Below are 22198 nucleotides of genomic sequence, written 5' to 3' on the forward strand. Positions count from 1 at the left end.
AAGGTCTTGAAGCACTGCACCCAGTGCGCCAATCACCCCTGGGACCACCTTTACAATAATAATAATAATAATAACAATAATAATAATAAGATGATGATGATGATGATTTCCTTCCGACCCAAAGACCCTTTGCCCACCAGGAGCATGCAGCTGACAGGTGCTGATTTTGTCAATGTCAATTGTTTTTAAGTGCAAGCCAAGGTCTTTAGGCACTGCACCCAGTGTGCCAATCACCACTGGGACCACCTTTACTATAATAAGATGATGATGACGATTATTATTATTATTATTTCCTTCCAACCCAAAGACTGATTTTGTCAATGTCAATTGTTTTTAAGTGCAAGCCAAGGTCTTTAGGCACTGTACCCAGTGTGCCAATCACCACTGGGACCACCTTTACTATAATAATAAGATGATGATGGCGATTATTATCATTATTATTATTATTATTATTATTATCATTATTATTATTATTTCCTTCCAACCCAAAGACTGATTTTGTCAATGTCAATGGTTTATAAGTGCAAGCCAAGGTCTTTAGGCACTGTCCCCAGTGTGCCAATCACCACTGGGACCACCTTTACTATAATAATAAGATGATGACGACGATTATTATTATTATTATTATTATTATTATTATCATTATTATTATTATTTCCTTCCAACCCAAAGACTGATTTTGTCAATGTCAATGGTTTATAAGTGCAAGCCAAGGTCTTTAGGCACTGTCCCCAGTGTGCCAATCACCACTGGGACCACCTTTACTATAATAAGATGATGATGATGACGATTATTATTATTACTATTATTATTATTATTATTTCCTTCCAACCCAAAGACTGATTTTGTCAATGTCAATGGTTTATAAGTGCAAGCCAAGGTCTTTAGGCACTGTACCCAGTGTGCCAATCACCACTGGGACCACCTTTACTATAATAATAAGATGATGACGACGATTATTATTATTATTATTATTATTATTATTATTATTATTATTTCCTTCCAACCCAAAGACTGATTTTGTCAATGTCAATGGTTTTTAAGTGCAAGCCAAGGTCTTTAGGCACTGTACCCAGTGTGCCAATCACCACTGGGACCACCTTTACTATAATAATAAGATGATGACGACGATTATTATTATTATTATTATTATTATTATTATTATTATTATTTCCTTCTGGCCCAAAGACCCTTCATGGGGAGGAACCCATCGGGAGCATCATTCCTTTATTGATAAAAAGCACAAACAGGAAGGCAGAGCAGAAAACAAGAGACCCCCACACTCTGGTTTGGGGGGTCTTGAGCAACAGAGCAGCTGCCCACTCAATGGGGAGATGATTACGGAGGCTGCGAGGTCACGGCAGGACACAATGGGGCCCCTTGGCCAGAAAATGGGGCCCTCTTCTCCATGGGAGAAAGTCTTTGCGCTCCAGAGAGGAGACCCCTCCCCACTGTGCATTCCAATGACTCCACATCTTGGGGAGGGGGGACGCTTTAGTCCAGAAGGGTCTCAAACCACACCGGAATGAATGACCACTGTGAGTGGGGCGGGTGGTCCACACACACACATGCACACACGCAGAGTTCTTCGTCTTTCTCGCCCACCTCGGTCTCAGAGGGCGAGTGAGCTGGAGCTGGGCAGCTGGGAGATGTAGGAGGCCAGGAGCGGGTTGGTGGGCAGCACCTTGATGGGCAGGTCCCAGCTGAGCGTGTCCACCTCCACCTGCTCCTCCCCGGTCCAGAGGGAGGCTTCGCGGGACAAGGAAGAAGGGGGCGAGGAGGGGCCCTCGGGGGTCCCGGTGGGGGGAGACTCTCCTCCCGCCAACGACGACGACGACGAAGCCTCTCGGGACGTCACAAACTCAAAGTGCAGCCTCCACTTGAGGGACACTGCGAGGGAAGAAAGGAGAAAGGAAGTGTGGCCCTCGAGCACGGAAACACCACACCAGAGTCCAGTCACCATATCTTAAAAGTGGGCATGGTTAGGGAACGTCAGAATCTTCGTAATTCAGAATAAAGTCGGAAAAAATACCTTTTCGAAGCGATTTTAAGAAAACCAGAAGTACCTTTGCCCTTCCGAAGTTCTTTTGTCGTTTTTGTTACGACTCATAAAGTGAGTCGGAAATTATTCAGCTTTTCCTCGCTTCTGGTCCCTGGCCTCAGCTCAAGCCAGAGAAGCCAGTTTTAAAGCCAGAGAAGCCAGTTTTAAACCAGAGGAGGAAGGAATTTCCTGGCCTCGGCTCAAGCCAGAGAAGCCAGTATTAAAGCCAGAGAAGGAAGGAATTTCCTGGCCTTGGCTCAAGCCAGAGAAGCCAGTATTAAAGCCAGAGAAGGAAGGAATTTCCTGGCCTCGGCTCAAGCCAGAGAAGCCAGTATTAAAGCCAGAGAAGGAAGGAATTTCCTAGCCTCGGCTCAAGCCAGAGAAGCCAGTATTAAAGCCAGAGAAGGAAGGAATTTCCTGGCCTCGGCTCAAGCCAGAGAAGCCAGTATTAAAGCCAGAGAAGCCAGTTTTAAACCAGAGAAGGAAGGAATTTCCTGGCCTCGGCTCAAGCCAAAGAAGCCAGTTTTAAAGCCAGAGAAGCCAGTTTTAAACCAGAGAAGGAAGGAATTTCCTGGCCTTGGCTCAAGCCAGAGAAGCCAGTTTTAAAGCCAGAGAAGCCAGTTTTAAACCAGAGGAGGAAGGAATTTCCTGGCCTCGGCTCAAGCCAGAGAAGCCAGTATTAAAGCCAGGGAAGCCAGTTTTAAACCAGAGAAGGAAGGAGTTTCCTGGCCTTGGCTCAAACCAGAGAAGCCAGTATTAAAGCCAGAGAAGGAAGGAATCTCCTGGCCTTGGCTCAAGCCAGGGAAGCCAGTATTAAAGCCAGAGAAGGAAGGAATTTCCTGGCCTTGGCTCAAGCCAGAGAAGCCAGTATTAAAGCCAGAGATGTCAGATTTAAACCAGAGAAGGAAGGAATCTCCTCCATTTGCTTTTCCCCGCTTCTGGTCCCTGGCCTCGGCTCAAGCCAGGGAAGCCAGTTTTAAACCAGAGAAGGAAAGAATTTCCTGTCCTTGGCTCAAGCCATAAAAGCCAGTATTAAAGCCAGAGAAGTCATTTTTAAACCAGAGGAGGAAATCCTTCCTCCATTTGCTTTTCCCCGCTTCTGGTCCCTGGCCTTGGCTCAAGCTAGTGAAGCCAGTTTTAAACCAGAGAAGGAAGGAATTTCCTGGCCTCGGCTCAAGCCAGAGAAGCCAGTTTTAAAGCCAGAGAAGCCAGTTTTAAACCAGAAAAAGAAGAAATTTCCTGGCCTTGACTCAAGCCAGAGAAGCCAGTTTTAAACCAGAGAAGGAAGGAATTTCCTGGCTTTGTCTCAAGCCAGAGAAGCTGGTTTTAAAGGCAGAGAAGTCAGTTTTAAACCAGAGAAAAAAGGAATTTCCTGGCCTTGGCTCAAGCCGGAGAAGCCAGTTTTAAAGCCAGAGAAGCCAGTTTTAAAGCAGAAAAGGAAGGAATTTCCTGGCCTTGGCTCAAGCCGGAGTAGCCAGTTTTAAAGCCAGAGAAGTCAGTTTTAAAGCAGAAAAGGAAAGAATTTCCTGACCTGGGTTCAAACCAGAGAAGCTAGTTTTAAACCAGAAGAGGAAGGAATTTCCTGGCCTCGGCTCAAGCCAGAGAAGCCAGTTTTAAAGCCAGAGAAGCCAGTTTTAAAGCAGAAAAGGAAGGAATTTCCTGTCCTTGGCTCAAGCCGGAGTAGCCAGTTTTAAAGCCAGAGAAGTCAGTTTTAAAGCAGAAAAGGAAAGAATTTCCTGACCTGGGTTCAAACCAGAGAAGCTAGTTTTAAACCAGAAGAGGAAGGAATTTCCTGGCCTCGGCTCAAGCCAGAGAAGCCAGTTTTAAAGCCAGAGAAGCCATTTTTAAACTAGAGAAAGAAGGAATTTCCTGGACTTGGCTCAAGCCAGAGAAGCCAGTTTTAAAGCCAGAGAAGCCAGTTTTAAACCAGAGGAGGAAGGAATTTCCTCCATTTGCTTTCCCCCGCCTCTGGTCCCTGGCCTCGGCACAAGCCAGACAAGCCAGTTTTAAACCAGAGAAGGAAAGAATTTCCTGGCCTCAGCTCAGGCCAGAGAAGCCAGTTTTAAAGCCAGAGAAGTCAGTTTTAAACCAGAGAAGGAAAGAATTTCCTGGCCTCGGTTCAAGCCAGAGAAGCCAGTTTTCAACCAGAGAAGGAAGGAATTTCCTGGTCTCAGCTCAAGCCAAAGAAGCCAGTTTTAAAACCAGAGAAGCCAGTTTTAAACCAGAGAAGGAAGGAATTTCCTGGCCTCGGTTCAAGCCAAAGAAGCCAGTTTTAAACCAGAGAAGGAAGGAATTTCCTGGACTCAGCTCAAGCCAAAGAAGCCAGTTTTAAAGCCAGAGAAGCCAGTTTTAAACCAGAGAAGGAAGGAATTTCCTGGTCTCAGCTCAAGCCAAAGAAGCCAGTTTTAAACCAGAGAAGCCAGTTTTAAACCAGAGAAGGAAGGAATTTCCTGGCCTCGGTTCAAGCCAGAGAAGCCAGTTTTAAACCAGAGAAGGAAGGAATTTCCTGGTCTCAGCTCAAGCCAAAGAAGCCAGTTTTAAAACCAGAGAAGCCAGTTTTAAACCAGAGAAGGAAGGAATTTCCTGGCCTCGGTTCAAGCCAAAGAAGCCAGTTTTAAACCAGAGAAGGAAGGAATTTCCTGGTCTCAGCTCAAGCCAAAGAAGCCAGTTTTAAAGCCAGAGAAGCCAGTTTTAAACCAGAGAAGGAAGGAATTTCCTGGTCTCAGCTCAAGCAAAAGAAGCCAGTTTTAAAGCCAGAGAAGCCAATTTTAAACCAGAAAAGGAAGGCATTTCCTGGCCTCGGTTCAAGCCAGAGAAGCCAGTTTTCAACCAGAGAAGGAAGGAATTTCCTGGTCTCAGCTCAAGCCAAAGAAGCAAGTTTTAAAGCCAGAGAAGGAAGGAATTTCCTGGCCTCGGCTCAAGCCAAAGAAGCCAGTTTTAAAGCCAGAGAAGTCAGTTTTAAACCAGAGAAGGAAGGAATTTCCTGGCCTCGGCTCAAGCCAGAGAAGCCAGTTTTAAAGCCAGCTCTTTGGGGACCAGCTGATTCTCCTCTCTGGGCACCATGACAGGCTGGCAGGTAGAGGAAGAGGGAGGGAGAGATCATGGGAGTTGTCATTTCCCAGTTGCAGGCGCACTCTTTCCCTTCCTGAGGGCCGGGCCTGGCCTTTTCTGATGACGACAGGCCTCAGCCGGGCAAGAACGCTCCTTCCGTTCCTCCCTGCCTGTCCAAGGAGCTACTGGAGCAGGAAGGAGGCTTTCTTGTTCTCGGTGGCGGCCTCCTCTCCTCCTCCTCCTCCTCCTCCTCTTTCCCAAACTCAGCCCCCATAAATTCATTTTTTTTAAACCCGCGAAACAGCGAGTCCACGTAAAGCGAACCGCGAAACAGTGGGGAACACTGTACTTTATTTTGTCTTTTGAGAGCATGGTTTAAATCAAGATGTTTTAAGCCCCAAAACCTGCCGTAAGCCGTCCTCCCACAGCCCCCTGCCCACATAGGAGGTCCCGCATAGGGGGTCCCACTCACCGATGTTGGTGGTGAAGCCCGGAGCGGAGCTGAGCGGGATGGGGAGGCTGAAGCTGGTCCTGGCGGTGTGGAGGCAGGCCTCCTGGTGCCGGGCGTGGGTGCTGAAGGAGGCCGGGGGGGCCCTCTGGCGACGGAAGCCTTCCTGCACGCGCTCCTCCGTCTGCAGGCTCACCAGGTACTGCGTTTGGGGAGGGGGCGGGGGGGGGGGAAGGAAAGGGCGGGGCAACAAGATGGAAGGGTGAGCTAGGTCCCAGCAGCGCCCCTCCCCCTGCAGCTCTCCCTTCCTCTCAGTGACCCCCCCCCTCACCTGCAGGCAGGGGACGTCCCCCTCGGAGAAGTTGAAGGTCCCCACCACGTCCTCCCCGATCTTGTAGACCGTCTTGAAGATGCAGAAGGTGCCCACTTTGCCCCGGGAGTTGCTGATGTTGTACAGATCTGCAGAAAGAGGGAGGGCACAGCTAGTATGTCATATAGACATACTAGCTGTACCCAGCCACGCGTTGCTGTGGCTCTCAGGAAACAGAGGAATTCCAGACATGAAACAGTCTGGGCAAGGTAACACTTCCTACAGGCAGAAAATTTTTATTTGGTGTGTGTTGGAAGAGGGGTAGTCTTATACGGCGAATATATCCCAAACTCTGTATTTTAACTGGAAAAGTTGGGGGTCGTCTTATACGCCCAGTTGTCTTATATGCTGGAATATATGGTATATAGATAGAGAGAGCCATCGGGGACAAAGGGGGGATGTTGTTGGGGCTCGGCGAGTCCCCAGTATCTTTCCCTTCCAAATGTGATATACTGGAAACGGGAGATTTATTTATTTATTTATTTACAGCATTTATATTCCGCCCTTCTCACCCCGCAGGGCGGATTAAAATGTACACATACATAGAAAACATTCAATGCCAATTTTGACATACAACATATACAGACATACACAGAGGCTATTTAACTTTTTTCTGGCTGCCAGGGGAGCTGTCGCTTTCATCGTCCATCTGCAACACTGATGAAGCACTTCCGCATTCCCCGCATGCTTCCCCGCTGGAATGCTTTTGCTGGAGTCTTCTTTATGGCCTCATAAATCAGTTAATTTAGCCTCCCCACACTTTAAGGTGGTACCTAACTTAAATCAAGACATAGTTTTCTTAGATCTACAGAGACACTCGCTGGAACACCCCAGCAAGCGAGAGTCCAAAAGTGGCAGGCCCAAACCCAGCACCTCAATTCATGGGTGATACCAGATGAGAGACTCCCCCCTGGGCACACAGAAGACTGGGCAACTTGGAAGGCGCTGAACAGACTGCGCTCTGGCCCCACGAGATGCAGAGCCAACCTCAAGAAATGGGGCCACAAAGTGGAATCCTCGGCATGCGAGTGCGGAGAAGAACAAACCACTGACCACCTGCTGCAATGCACCCTGAGCCCTGCCACATGCACGATGGAGGACCTTCTTGCGGCAACCCCAGAGGCACTCCAAGTGGCCAGATACTGGTCAAAGGACATTTAACCAAATACCAAATTTACAAAATCTGTGTGGTTTTTTTTCTTTCTTTTTTTTTCTTTTTAATCTCTGTGTTTGTTTTGCTGTGTTAGAATTGTAATACAATGGTTGCTGATGACACGATAAATAAATAAACCTAATTTTCCTACTTGACAGATGCAACTGTCTTTCGGGTTGCAAAGGTCAACAACAAGCTACACACAATTGGTTGGAAATCCACTCCAACCCAGGCTGGCTTCAAACTCATGACCTTTTTGGTCAGAGTGATCTTAATGCAGCTGACACTCAGCCAGATGCGCCACAATCCCGGTGCAACTACAACTTTATTATTCTGACCAGAACAAACTGAGGGCAACTTCTCAAACTGTGTGCCACAAAATCAGAGTCAGAGCTCAGTCAGTACCTTTTATAGTCCAAAGCAAGAAACATTTGCACAACCTGCAAACTATCTCCAGACCCAACAAGATATTCATTCCAACAAATGCTCCGTTCAGCAAAGGACAAGAGGGATCCCCTCACCTTGGCAGGGGTCTTCCATATACCATGTAGCTTTGGACAAGAAGTCTACAGAGGGACCACCAAATGCAGCGGAATTGCCCAACCACGAATCAAGGAACATGAAAGGCACGGCAGACTCCTTCAACCAGAGAAGTCAGTCATAGCAGAGTACCTGAGGAACCAACCTGGACACAGCAGATTATTGGAGAACACAGAAATACTGGACCACTCCAACGACCACCATGTCAGGCTACACAGAGAAGCCACAATGCCACTTAATACGGTGCCGGCCCAGCGTACCTGTCCGAACGTATCTCCTTCTATGTCTCACCATGGAGTTTAAGATCTTCTGGGGAGGCCCTGCTCTCGGCCCCACCTTTATCACAAGTGAGGCTGGTGCAGACGAGGGACAGGGCCTTCTCAGTGGTGGCCCCTCGCCTGTGGAATTCACTCCCTGAGGAAATCAGGACGTCAACATCCCACCTCTCCTTCAGAAGGAAGCTGAAGACATGGATATGGGACCAGGCATTCAGGTAATCTGGCAGACTAACAAGGTAATGATGACTAGAGTTGGAAAGGACTGTGGTAATGCTAAATGGATTGACGGTTTTTAGAACTCGATGAACGCGGGCTATAGAGCGGTTTTTAGTTGATATTGTATTAATTGTATGTTTTAATTATTGTGTTTATTGTTATTGCATTTTTATTGTAATTGTTGGCATCGAATTGTGCCGGATATAAGCCGCCCTGAGTCCCCCCCAGGGGGTGAGAAGGGCGGGGTAGAAATGCCTGAAATAAATACATAAATAAATTTAAGCCTGGCCAAGTAACCATGAGATCCTGCCAAATACACCTGGGCTTCAAGGCCTTCTCATGGATTCCCTCAGAACGTCTAATTAGTCTATTCTTCACTCCCTCCGTTCTCAAACCTAATCTTGTTTCCCGGGAAAACTCCTGATCAGTTGAAGACCCGGTGTTTCACTTGAACAATCACAGGAATGCAAAATATCGGCCTCAACTGCCTGCAATTCTCTCCTAGCACTGACAGACTCATCACTTTGAAACCCACCAAACCCCTCATCCTCCGACATGTCAGAAAAAAGGAGTTGAGTCTCAGCCTCGTGGCACTATTTTCCTGTTGCACACCCAATAGTTTTGCTCCTGTCAAAACAAACCTATTGCATTTGATCTCCTCGCTTCTAATGTCTGATTGAAACAGAGGCGCTAGTGCAGGCCTGGGCCAACTTCGGCCTTCCCTCCAGGTGTTTACGACTTCAGCCAGTTGGAGGGAGGGCTAAAGCTGGCTCAGGCCTGTACTAGGGCTTTTGCACAGCTCCGAGCCTCAACATAATCTCAGAGATGGGAGAGAAGCGCATGACTTACGGAGGCTGCGCCGGGAGGTGGCGGCCATCAGCAGCTCGGTGGCCAGGTCTGCGAGGCGGGAGTCCTTCTTGGCGGGCCCTTCCTCCTCCTCCAGGAACGGGTTGGAGGGGGCCACGGTGGCCACGGCATCGGCCTCCTGGGGGAAGTGGTAGTCCTTGAGCCCTTTGGCGGAAGAGAGAGAGAGGGGGTTGTTAGAAGTCCTTCCATTGGCCTAGTTCTTCCTCTACCCAACCTTGCCCCTCCCGCCCTCCGCACCGTGCAGCACCAGCACCCGGAAGGGCACCCGCAGGAGCTTGATGGGGGAGTTGACCCGCTGGCAGCCGATGGTCAGCTTGTAGACGTACTTGACCGCCTGGCCGCGGAAGGAGGGGGGGCCGTCCACGGGAAGTGTCTCACAATAGGAGTCTGGAGGGAAAGAGGAGGGCCAGAACAGACAGAGTCAGAGGTCACTCGCAATCGGCCTCTTAGAATCATAGAATCATAGAATCATAGAATCAAAGAGTTGGAAGAGACCTCATGGGCCATCCAGTCCAACCCCATTCTGCCAAGAAGCAGGAATATTGCATTCAAATCACCCCTGACAAATGGCCATCCAGCCTCTGCTTAAAAGCTTCCAAAGAAGGAGCCTCCACCACACTCCGGGGCAGAGAGTTCCACTGCTGAACGGCTCTCACAGTCAGGAAGTTCTTCCTAATGTTCAGATGGAATCTCCTCTCTTGTAGTTTGAAGCCATTGTTCCGCGTCCTAGTCTCCAAGGAAGCAGAAAACAAGCTTGCTCCCTCCTCCCTGTGGCTTCCTCTCACATATTTATACATGGCTATCATATCTCCTCTCAGCCTTCTCTTCTTCAGGCTAAACATGCCCAGTTCCCTAAGCCGCTCCTCATAGGGCTTGTTCTCCAGACCCTTGATCATTTTAGTCGCCCTCCTCTGGACACATTCCAGCTTGTCAATATCTCTCTTGAATTGTGGTGCCCAGAATTGGACACAATATTCCAGATGTGGTCCAACCAAAGCAGAATAGAGGGGTAGCATTACTTCCTTAGATCTAGACACTATGCTCCTATTGATGCAGGCCAAAATCCCATTGGCTTTTTTTGCCGCCACATCACATTCCTGGCTCATGTTTAACTTGTTGTCCACGAGGACTCCAAGATCTTTTTCACAAGTACTGCTCTCGAGCCAGGCATTGTCCCCCATTCTGTATCTTTGCATTTCATTTTTTCTGCCAAAGTGGAGTATCTTGCATTTGTCACTGTTGAACTTCATTTTGTTAGTTTTGGCCATTCATCTCTCTAATCTGTCAAGATCGTTTTGAATCCTGCTCCTGTCCTCTGGACTATTGGCTATCCCTCCCAATTTGGTGTCGTCTGCAAACTTGATGATCCTGCCTTCTAGCCCTTCATCTAAGTCATTAATAAAGATGTTGAACAGGACCGGGCCCAGGACGGAACCCTGCAGCACTCCACTTGTCACTTCTTTCCACTTCTTGACCATTGGCTCCAAGGGCAAAGAAGCCCCCAGAAGGTCAGCATCATCCTATGTGTTTTCTCTCCCACTTTATCAGAAGCGCATACATCTATCTATCACAGGCCATGCTACAGTTCAGTTTCACAATAGAGATCCTATACTTCCACAGGTTGTGGCCACAGCACATTATTCTGCTCTGCAACTGCCAAGCAAGCGAGATTTTGGAACAGAGCTCAAGAGCAAGTTTAAATCCCTCTATTCCCCCATGCAAAAAGAAATGTAAACATGTATTTCCTCTCCATATGGAGAGGAAAGTGAGATAATAATAATAATAATAATAATAATAATAATAACAACAACAACAGAAGGCCTGATTCAGGCAGCCCAAGAACAAGCCATTTGAACCAATGCCATCAAAGCCAGAATTGAAAAGTCAACGACAGATCCCAAGTGTAGACTCTGCAAGGAAGCAGATGAAACAATAGATCGCATCCTCAGCTGCTGCAAGAAGATTGTGGACAGACTCCAAGCAGAGGCACAACACTGTTGTTCAGATGAGTCATTGGAACTTGTGACACAAACATCGTCTGCCTGCGACAAAGAACTGGTGGGATCACAAGTTGGAAAAAGTTACAGAGAATGAACACGCCAAACTCCTCTGGGACTTCCGGATTCAGACAGACAAAGTTTAGGAGCACAACACTCCTGATCTCACGATCGTGTTAAAAAACAAAGTATGGATTGTCGATGTCACAATCCCAGGTGACAGCAGGATTGCAGAGAAACAACTGGAAAAGCTGGCACAATGTGAGGATTTAAAGATCGAACTGCAAAGACTTTAACCCAAGCCAGTCAAGGTGGTCCCAGCAGTGATGGGCACACTGGGTGCAGTGCCTCAAGACCTTGGCTTGCACTTAAACACAATTGGCGCTGACAAAATTACGATCTGCCAGCTGCAAAAGGCCACCTTACTAGGATCTGCATGCATTATTCGCCAATACATCACACAGGCCTAGACACTTGGGAAGTGTCCGACGTGTGATCCAGCAGAGTGTCTGCTGTGGACTCCTTACTAGGAGTGGCTCAGGACTTCATGTCTTCCATGGCAACCACGGAGCTGTCCCAAATGGAATCTGGCCCTGCTCACAGTGCGGGAGACACTTTAGACTTGGTTTTCTACCAGGGATGGGAGGACAGTGGCGGTGTTGAGGAATTGTCTATCACTCCGTTGCCATAGACCGACCACCACCTGATCAGGTTTAGACTCACGGCACCCCCCAACCTCTGCAGCGGTAGAGGAGTGTAATGATTCTTACCTCATAGGCCGAAAGAGAAGCCTGGAATATCAGTAGGCAGGACTCCATTTTGGGAGTGTCAGCAAAGGAAGCAGACATCTTGGGAGTGTAAAAGGAGAAGAGGGGTGGAGCTGAAGCTCCCTTTTGATTGGTTAGGACAGATGGGAGGAGTTTAGCCCTGAGAGGGAAAAGTGTCAGCTTGAGAGAGAGAAGGGAGATTGATTTGAGGGTTTGAAGAAGAAGGGGTGATTTTGGGAACAGAGGAGAAGAGAGGTAGATTTTTGAGCTTAGATTTTTGCTCTCATTGGTGACAGGCAAGGCTGCATTATTGGCCAGGGAGATCAAAGTAGTTGCCTGGGTGCTTGTGTGGGTTTTTACACGAGTGGATTGCTCTCTGGGTTACAGTGGATTAGCTTGTAGAGGACTCTGCTTAGAGTGTAGCTAATTGCTCTAGGGACAACCTGGTTAGGTTAGTCTGGGGAACTCACTGCTACTGTGTTATTGTAGAGTGAGGAGTTTTACTCATATCTAAGCCAAGAACTTGTTTGAAATAACCATCAAGATTATTGTGCCTCAGTAACCATTCAAGCTTGTGTGCCTCATTAAAGAAGATAGTTGTTTGTTCAATATTATAAATAAACATTTTCTCTATTTCTACTTGCAAAGAAGCCTCAGTAGTGATTCATTCCTGTGAGAACATTTCTAGCTGTTTTAACATCTCTGCATCACAGTCAACGCTGGGAGTTAAGGGGGAGCTGGTGGGCAAGAAGAAGTTGACCTCAGGGAAATCATCTTCAAATATCCTAAAGTAATTTAGGTGGTGGCAGCGAATCTACCAAAGTACATACACATTGTTCATTCGTTCAGTCGTCTCCGACTCTTCGTGACCTCATGGACCAGCCTACGCCAGAGCTCCCTGTCGGCCGTCACCACCCCCAGCTCCCTCAAGGTCAGTCCAGTCACTTCAAGGATGCCATCCATCCATCTTGCCCTTGGTCGGCCCCTCTTCCTTTTGCCTTCCACTTTCCCCAGCATAATTGTCTTCTCTAGGCTTTCCTGTCTCCTCATGATGTGGCCAAAGTACTTCAGCTTTGTCTCTAGTATCTTTCCCTCCAGTGAGCAGTCGGGCTTTATTTCCTGGAGGATGGACTGGTTGGATCTTCTCGCAGTCCAAGGCACTCTCAGAACTTTCCTCCAACACCACAGCTCAAAAGCATCGATCTTCCTTCGCTCAGCCTTCCCTAAGGTCCAGCTCTCACATCCGTAGGTGACTACAGGGAAGACCATGGCTTTGACTAGGCAATGGATCTTGGTTGCCAGTCTGATGTCTCTACTCTTCACTATTTTATCGAGACTGGACATTGCTCTCCTCCCAAGAAGTAAGCGTCTTCTGATTTCCTGGCCACAGTCTGCATCTGCAGTAATCTTTGCACCTAGAAATACAAAATCTGTCACGGCCTCCACGGTTTCTCCCTCTATTTTCCAGTTGTCAATCATTCTTGTTGCCATAATCTTGGTTTTTTTGATGTTTAGCTGCAACCCGGCTTTTGCGCTTTCTTCTTTCACCTTGATTAGAAGGTTCCTCAGCTCCTCCTCGCTTTCGGCCATCAGAGTGGTGTCATCTGCATATCTGAGGTTGTTAATGTTTCTTCCAGCAATTTTCACCCCAGCTTTGCATTCATCCAGCCCCGCACATCGCATGATGTGTTCTGCATACAAGTTAAAAAGGTTGGGTGAGAGTATGCAGCCTTGCCGGACGCCTTTCCCAATCTGGAACCAGTCTGTTGTTCCGTGGTCAGTTCTGACTGTTGCGACTTGGTCCTTGTACAGATTCCTCAGGAGAGAGGGAAGGGGGCTTGGTATGCCCATCCCACCAAGAACTTGCCACAATTTATTATGATCCACACAGTCAAAGGCTTTAGAATAGTCAATGAAGCAGAAGTAGATGAAGTAGAAGTAGAAGTAGTCAATGAAGTAGAAGTAGATGACATACACATTACCTCATACATTTATAAACGCTCCGTGCCAGAATCATATTCCATCAAAATAGTGTCCAGTTGTTGGATTAGCAATTAAGATCCTTCAGAGTGGTGTCAAGATATAATATGATTCATTAAAAGGAGCCATTAATTAATTATGTGTGTTATGTCTGACCATTTGCTATTGGGAAAGGGATGGTGGAGAGGGGTCGGGGTCTCTGCTCACAGGTTTTGGACTCTCCCGGATCCAGGCGCAGGTCACAGAAGAGGATCTTTGGGGGCGTCGAGAGGATGCACTTGCCACGCTCCCCTGCAAAAAAAAGCAAGGCCAGGGATGGGCGCAGAGCCAGGGCGAGACCCCACAGTGAGGCACATCTCTGAGGCTGGCACCAAGCCCCCCTTCCTTCACCCCTTGTATGAACCCAAAGAGAGCATGTGTTGGGAGAGAGGCTCACCTCTGTTGGGGACGAAGACGGTCTCGTTCTCGGCCTGGACGTCGTGGCGGCTGTCCTCTGCAGGTGGCATGGCCACACGGCTCTCGCTGGCGTGGAGCTGGCAGTGGATCTGCGCACTGGCCCAGGCCAGCATTTCACTAGCCATGGGGAGGGAAGAAGGAAGGCAAGCCAGGCATCAGGACAGAGAGACAATGGATGTCAACACGAGAGATGCAACCTGAGCCCTGCCACATGATGCACAAGGGAAGACCTTCTTGTGGCAACACCAGAGGCACTCCAAGTGGCCAGAGACTGGTCAAATCAACTACCAAGCTTGTAAATTTTGTGTCTTGTCTGTTTGTTTGTTTGTTTTGTTCTGTTAGAAATGTAATACAATTGTCTGGTTATCCCTGACACAATAAATAAACACGAGAGAAATTCAAGAAATTCAAAATGCAATAAAGAAGATGGACGTCTCTAAAACCCCGGGACCAGATGGCTTTACGGCCCTGTACTATAAAACGTTTGAAACAGAATTAGTACCCAAAATGAAAAGATTGATGAACCAAGCACTAGAAACGAAACAAATACCAAAAACATGGAGACAAGCAAAAATCATCATGATTCACAAAGAAGGAACAGAAAAAACAGACGTTAAAAATTTCCGCCCAATATCCCTGCTCAACGTGGACTACAAAATCTACGCGAGTATAATTGCCGAAAGGCTAAAGGGTTTCCTCGTGGAGTGGATCCAAGAAGAACAAGCAGGGTTCCTGCCTCACCGCCAAATAAAGGACAACATTAGAATAGTAGTTAATATTATTGAATACTACGACAAAAACATAGACAAGGAATGTGCACTATTGGCATTGGACGCCGAAAAGGCTTTTGATCGGATTAGCTGGGATTTCTTCTTAGAACTCATAAAGGAATTAGACATGGGGTACCATTTTATAAATTCAATAGAGTCAATTTATAACTCACAAGAAGCAAAAATAAGCGTAAACGGGAATACCACAAACAACATTCAAATTTCAAAAGGAACGCGACAAGGGTGTCCTTTATCGCCGCTGCTCTTCATAATGTCCTTAGAGGTTCTACTGAATAATATAAGAGAAGATAACAGTCTAAAAGGAACAAGAATCAGGAAACACTCGTATAAGCTTAGAGCATTTGCGGACGATTTAATATGTATTATCGAAGACCCTATCGAAAACCATGAATTATGGATTAACAAAATCGAAGAATTCGGAAAGTTGGCAGGATTAAAGATAAATAAGAAGAAAACAAAATGGTTAACAAAAAATATCACCAAAGAAAGACAGAAAATACTTGAAGAAAAGAGCGGGATCCAAGTAGCAGAAAAAATCAAGTACCTCGGTATAACTATGACAGCAAAGAATTCCAACTTGCTTAAGAACAACTACGAGACAAAGTGGAAAGATATAAAGAACGACATGGAAAAATGGAAACATCAAAACCTCTCCATGCTGGGTAGAATATCAGCAATTAAGATGATGATACTACCGAAACTCCTCTTCCTCTTTCAGGCCATTCCAATAATCAGAAACACTAAAACAATTAAGAATTGGAACAAAGAATTATCAAAATTTATATGGTGTGGGAAAAAACCAAGAATCAAATTTGCAAGCATAATTGAAAATAAAGAAAAAGGCGGACTGGGACTACCAGACCTACAATTATACCATGACGCTAGCGGACTGAACTGGGTCAAGGAATGGGCCAACATAAATAACCAAAAAATCCTAACGCTAGAAGGATATGACCTACGTAGTGGTTGGCACGCGTACCTATGGTACAACAAGAGGAGAATCGAAAAAAATTTCGGCAACCACTTCGTAAGGTCATCACTCATTAAAATCTGGGAAAAATATAAGAACAAATTTCATCAAAGAACCCCTATGTGGATTTCCCCACTAGAGGCAGCCCAAAGGAGGGAGCTAGGATGGGAACACTGGCCCAGATACAAAGACATATTAAAGAAAGACAGGGAAGGCCACATACTCAAGACGCTAGAAGAGATAAAATCAACATACGGTGAAATCACATGGTTTCAGCATAGACAATTAATAGAAGCATTTAACAAAGACAAGAAGGAGGGCTTCGATGACAACGAAAAGCAATGGGAGAGAATAATGGTCACAAAGAGAAAAGGAATTACGAAATTGTATAAAATTCTACTGAGTTGGAAATCAGATAAAAATAACATCAACAGCTACATCACAAAATGGACAGATACCCTGGGACATACTATAGACAAAAGGGAATGGGAAAAAATATGGAAGGTAAAACTAAGATGGATTAATTCTTATAGCCTCAAAGAGAATTGGATAAAGATGATGTTCCAATGGTATCTAACCCCAAACAAACTAGCCAAATATTATAAAAAAATAGACGAAAGGTGCTGGAAGTGCAAGGAGAAGAGGGGCACTTTCCTACACCTTTGGTGGACATGTGAGAAGGTTAAAAAATTTTGGGCGGAGGTACATCGAACAACAACCAACATATTGGAACTACAAATAGAAAAGAAGGCCGAATATTATCTATTAGGAATCTTGGACTTCGAGACTGATAAGAACACTGATAAACTCCTATTTCACATGGCTACAGCGGCAAGATTAGTACTAGCAAGTAAATGGAAGAACGAAGAAATCCCTAAATTAGAAGATTGGAGATTAAAATTAATGGAAATAAGAAACATGGACGTATTAACACAACACCTAAGAACAAAATCAACGGCAAGCACAAACAAAACAGACTGGTCTCCCATCAGAAACTATTTGGAGAATAATTAAAGACACGTACAGAACAGGAAGAAAATAAGTAAAAGACTGGAGAACAACTTAGAAGACAACACAAGTACTAACCAAATATGGGGACGCAATGAGTAAATAAAAGGGAATATAAAATACTAACACACTCCACGGCCCACATCCCAACCACGTGCACACCCTTCCCCAACTTCCCCCGCCGCCTTTCCCGATAGATTAGGGTACCCACCACCCTACCCCCCCTCCAACCCCCCTTCTACCATCCCCATTCTGTAGAAAGGTGCCTTACCCGCCCCCCTCAAACCTTACCCCTAGCCCTTCCTACTTCCCTTCCCCTAGCCCTTTTTTTTTTATTATTTTTATTTCTATCATTAAGATCCAAGAAATGTATCGATGATTAACACCCAGTCGATGTATTGACAATGAAAATTTTAATAAAAATGATTCCAAAAAAAAAAAAATAAAAATAAACACGAGAGAGGCTTTCTAAGATGTGCAAAGGTAGCTTGAGTGAAGACCCCATCGCAATAGAATCATAGAATCATAGAATCAAAGAGTTGGAAGAGACCTCATGGGCCATCCAGTCCAACCCCCTGCCAAGAAGCAGGAATATTGCATTCAAATCACCCCTGACAGATGGCCATCCAGCCTCTGCTTAAAAGCTTCCAAAGAAGGAGCCTCCACCACACTCCCTCCGGGGCAGAGAGTTCCACTGCTGAACGGCTCTCACAGTCAGGAGGTTTTTCCTCATGTTCAGGTGGAATCTCCTCTCTTGTAGTTTGAAGCCATTGTTCCCTTGCGTCCTAGTCTCCAGGGAAGCAGAAAACAAGTTTCCTCCCTCCTCCCTGTGGCTTCCTCTCACATATTTATACATGGCTATCATATCTCCTCTCAGCCTTCTCTTCTTCAGGCTAAACATGCCCACAAGACAATAGAGCAGGGCTTCGCAAACTTTTTCAGACACGGAGCTCTTTTCGAAGCAAAAAGTTTCTCATGGAACCCCAAGACATGTTTATATGTTATATTATATAGAAGGTGCATATAGATCATGCACGGGCCAGGTCAGTGGCAGATGGATGGAAAATGTTTGGCTGAACTAATTCACACAGTGCGCAAATAAATACAATACAATACAATATTCAAAATGGAGAATGATATCAACTAAGGTAAACTTAATAGTATTTCAGTGGAAGACCCCCAGGGCCATCCAGTCCAACCTCATTTTTTTTTCTGCCATGTGATTTTGTGATACGCAATCTATATAAATAAAAATGTAATGTTCCTTTGTGGGATTAACTCAAAAACAACTGGGCGAATTGACACCAAATTTGCCCACAAGACACCTACTGACCCAAGGAGTGACCATCACTCAAAAAAATTGATTTTGTCATTTGGGAGTTGTAGTTGTTGGGATTTATAGTTCACCTACAATCAAAGAGGATTCTAAATTCCACCAATGATGGAATCGAACCCAATGTGGCACACAGGACTCCCATAACCAACAGAAAACACTAGAACGGTTTGGTGGTCATTGACCTTGACTTTGAGAGTTGTAGTTCACCTACATCCAGAGAGCACTGTGGATTCAAAAAATGATGGATCTGGACCAAACTTGGCACGAATACTCAATATACCTAAATATGAACACAGATAGAGTTTAGGGGAAATAAACCTTGACATTTGGGCATCAAGGTTACTGGGATTTACAGCTCACCTACAAACAGAGAGCATTCTGAACCCCATGAACTGTTTACCCACAAGCATAGAGAAAATATATATATTAGAAACCAACACTTTCTCATTACTTTATTTTCTAGATCACCAGACTGGGCCACAGCAACGCATGGCAGGGGACGGCTAGTCTAGCATATTTATCTCCTTTGCTGTGACATACTGTCTTTTTGTGTTAGTAAAATAATAATAATAATAATAATAATAATAATAGAAGCAGAAACCCATACAGGAAAAACAGAATCAAAGTACCCCCAACAGATGGCCGTGCAACCTTTGTAGTAATAATAATAATAATAATAATAATAATAATAATAATAATAGCAGAAACCCATGCAGGAAAAACACAAAGTACCTCCAACAAAATGGCTATGCAGCCTTTGTAGTAATAATAATAATAATAATAATAATAATAATAATAATTGTCGATGTTGCAATCCCAGGATTGAAGAGAAACAACTGGAAAACCTGACACGATACGAGGATTTAAAGATCGAACTGCAAAGACTCTGGCACAAGCCAGTCAAGGGGGTCCCAGTGGTGATCAGCACACTGGGTGCAGTGCCTCAAGACCTTGGCCTGCACTTAAACACAATCAGCGCTGACAAGATGACCACTTGCCAGCTGCAGAAGGCCACTTTACTGGGAAGCAGGGAATAAGAACCAATTAAAATGCAACAACAGACTGGACCAAAAACACCAGCAAAACAAAGTCATTTGGGGGGGGGGGGCTAGTTGGGCATGTCCATCCAGCCAAACTGGACCCACGGGCTCCATGACGCAACTAGGCAGCCAGACCTGCATGAGTCCAGCTGGGAATGTCCACTGAGGGTAGCCCTAGGCATCGTACAAGAGCCTTCCTAGGCAAGGGACGCGCTCAGAGGAGGCTTTCAGGCCAGTGCGTTCCCCCAGTATCTGTTCAGAGTCTCCCATCCCAATACCAACCAAGGCTGACCCTGCTTAGCTTCCAAAATCAGAAGGCCATCTCTATCTTCCTATTGTTGACTCTAAGATGGAAGGGGTCCAGAGGAAGAGGGCGGCTAAAAGGGTCAAAGGTCTGGAGAACATGGGTAATCCATCCCTCTGAGAAGTAGCTTCCATAGCTGTGTGGCTCTCTTTCGGGGGTGCTTTGATTGTGCTTTTCCCGTATGACAAAAGACATCCCTTGCAACATTTCGACATCCCTTGCAACATTATTGTTGTTGTTGTTGTTACTGTTATCATCTATATAAATGTAAATGTAATGTTCGTTTGTGGGATTAACATAACTCAAAAACCACTGGATGAATTTACACCAAATTTGAACACAAGACACCTCTCAGGCCAACAAATGACCATCACCCATAAAAACACTGAAAAACACAGAGGAAGGGACTTAAAAAGCCAAAAAATATATTAAAAGTACATTACAACGCAAGCGCAAAACCACATATATATGCGCAAATACTCATATACACAAATATATACACACACATATATGCATATGTATGTACACAGAGAAAACAAATATAAACAGACTAGGCCACAACAACGCATGGCAGGGGACGGCTAGTCATTAATATTATTGAGGCTGGATGGCCATCTGTTGGGGATGCTTTTCCTGTCTGGCAGAAGGGGGTTGGCCTAGATGGCCCATGTGGCCTCGACCAACTATTGTGATAATCATCATCATCATCATGGTACTGTTCTTATTCATTAATAGAATTGGGGCTGGGTGGCCATCTGTCGGGGGTGCTTTGATGGTGCTTTTCCTGCATGGCAAAAGGTGGTTGGACTAGATGGTCTTTAGAGGTCCCTTCCCACATTATTATCATCATCATCATCATCATCATCATCATTAATATTATTGGGGCTGGGCGGCCATCTGTCAGGGGTGCTTTGATGGTGCTTTTCCTGCATGGCAAAAGGTGGTTGGACTAGATGGTCTTTAGAGGTCCCTTCCCACATTATCATCATCATCATCATCATCATCATCAATATTATTGGGGCTGGGTGGCCATCTGTCAGGGGTGCTTTGATGGTGCTTTTCCTGCATGGCAAAAGGTGGGTTGGTTTTGATGGTCTTTAGAGATCCCTTCCAATGTTGTTGTTATCATTTATATAAATAATAATAATAATTATTATATTACCATCATGGTACTGTTCTAATTGATTAATAATATTGGGGCTGGGCGGCCATCTGTCAGGGGTGCTTTGATGGCGCTTTTCCTGCATGGCAAAAGGTGGTTGGACTAGATGACCTTTAGAGGTCCCTTCCAATGTTGTTGTTATCATTTATATAAATCATTATTATTATTATATTACCATCATCATGGTACTGTTCTTATTCATTAACAATATTGGGGCTAGGCGGGCATCTGTCGGGGGTGCTTTGATGGTGCTTTTCCTGTATGGCAAAAGGTGGGTTGGTTTTGATGGTCTTTAGAGGTCCCTTGCAATGTTGGTGTTGTTATCATCTATATACTGTCCTTATTCATTAACAGTATTTGGGCTGGGTGGCCATCTGTCAGGGGTGCTTTGATGGTGCTTTTCCTGCATGGCAAAAGGTGGGTTGGACTAGATGACCTTTAGAGTTCCTTTCCCACATTATTATTATTATTATTATTATCATTAATACTTTTGAGGCTAGATGGCCATCTGTGAGGGGTGCTTTGACTGTGCTTTTCCTGCGGGGTTGGACTAGATGGCCTTTAGAGGTCCCTCCCAATTCCATTATTATTATTATTATCATCATAATCATTAATAGTATTGGGACTGGGTGGCCATCTGCCGAAGGGGGCGTGGCCTGCGGGGAGGGGCGTGGCCAATCGATTTGCATACCAGCCTTAGGCCCCGCCCCCTCCTGCTTCTCCTCAGGCAGGCCTCAATCACAACAACGGGCAAGAAGGCCTACCTGGAGGCGGAGGTGGCGTCGGGCGGGAGCGGGTTGCGGAGGGTGACCAGGCACTCCAGCGCCTCCCCGGCCAGGAACACCGCGCCCCGCACCAGCCACGCAGACACCTCGATCATCGCCGGACAGCACTTCCGACGCTGCCTCCGCCGAGTTAGGCCTTCGGGAGACTTCGGGAGCCTTCGGGGAACTTCGGAGGCGCTCGGGGGAGGAGACACAGCCACGCCCCGCCCACTTCTTCAATTCGGATCCGCTCGGGAAGAAGCGCCAGAGGGATGCCCCGCCCACTCCTCCCCTTCGGCTCTTTCCGCTGGCCTCCCTCTAGAGGAGCCACCCTTCGGAGGCACTCGGGAAGACAGTCTCTATCGCACGCCCCGCCTACTCTTCATTCGGATGCCCTCGGAGGAGGAGCCACAAGCACGCCCCGCCCACTGCTTCGCTTCGGGTCTGCTCGGGAAGAAGAGACCCTATAGCACGCCACGCCCACTCTCCATTTGGATGCCTTCGGGAGGAGGAGCCACAGTAACGCCCCGCCCTATCTTTCCACTTCGGAGACCGTGTAGCAAGCCCCGCCTCTTCTCCATTAGGAGAGGAGTCAGAGGCCCGCCCACTCTATTTGGATTCCTTCGGGGGGAGGAGCTACAGGAACGCCCCGCCCACTC

General features: G+C 46.2%; 1 protein-coding gene across 1 annotated transcript; it reads right to left on the reverse strand.

Annotated features, from left to right (window-relative positions):
- Window positions 1-1210: 1210 nt before the first annotated feature.
- On the reverse strand, window positions 1211-21937 carry RGP1 (RGP1 homolog, RAB6A GEF complex partner 1). Its single transcript, XM_060761105.2, has 8 exons — window positions 21540-21937; window positions 14145-14281; window positions 13916-13999; window positions 9202-9351; window positions 8947-9108; window positions 5872-5999; window positions 5565-5742; window positions 1211-1890 (listed from the first exon to the last, which is right to left on the reverse strand). The coding sequence occupies exons 1-8, from the start codon at window positions 21653-21655 to the stop codon at window positions 1613-1615; spliced, it is 1233 nt and encodes a 410-aa protein (XP_060617088.2). The 5' UTR covers window positions 21656-21937; the 3' UTR covers window positions 1211-1612.
- Window positions 21938-22198: the final 261 nt, after the last annotated feature.

Source organism: Anolis sagrei, chromosome 2 (assembly GCF_037176765.1).
Source record: "Anolis sagrei isolate rAnoSag1 chromosome 2, rAnoSag1.mat, whole genome shotgun sequence".
Taxonomy (NCBI): domain Eukaryota; kingdom Metazoa; phylum Chordata; class Lepidosauria; order Squamata; family Dactyloidae; genus Anolis; species Anolis sagrei.

What these genes read in the sequence shown, in the direction of transcription:
- RGP1 (XM_060761105.2), bottom strand. Translation starts at nt 21,655, where the DNA reads ATGATCGAGGTGTCTGCGTGGCTGGTGCGGGGCGCGGTGTTCCTGGCC. An exon ending in GACGCCACCTCCGCCTCCAG is followed by an intron (nt 14,282 to 21,539) that starts GTAGGCCTTCTT and finishes CCCCATGGCTAG; the next exon opens with TGAAATGCTGGCCTGGGCCA. An exon ending in GGGCTTCACCACCAACATCG is followed by an intron (nt 1,891 to 5,564) that starts GTGAGTGGGACC and finishes CTTCCCTCGCAG; the next exon opens with TGTCCCTCAAGTGGAGGCTG.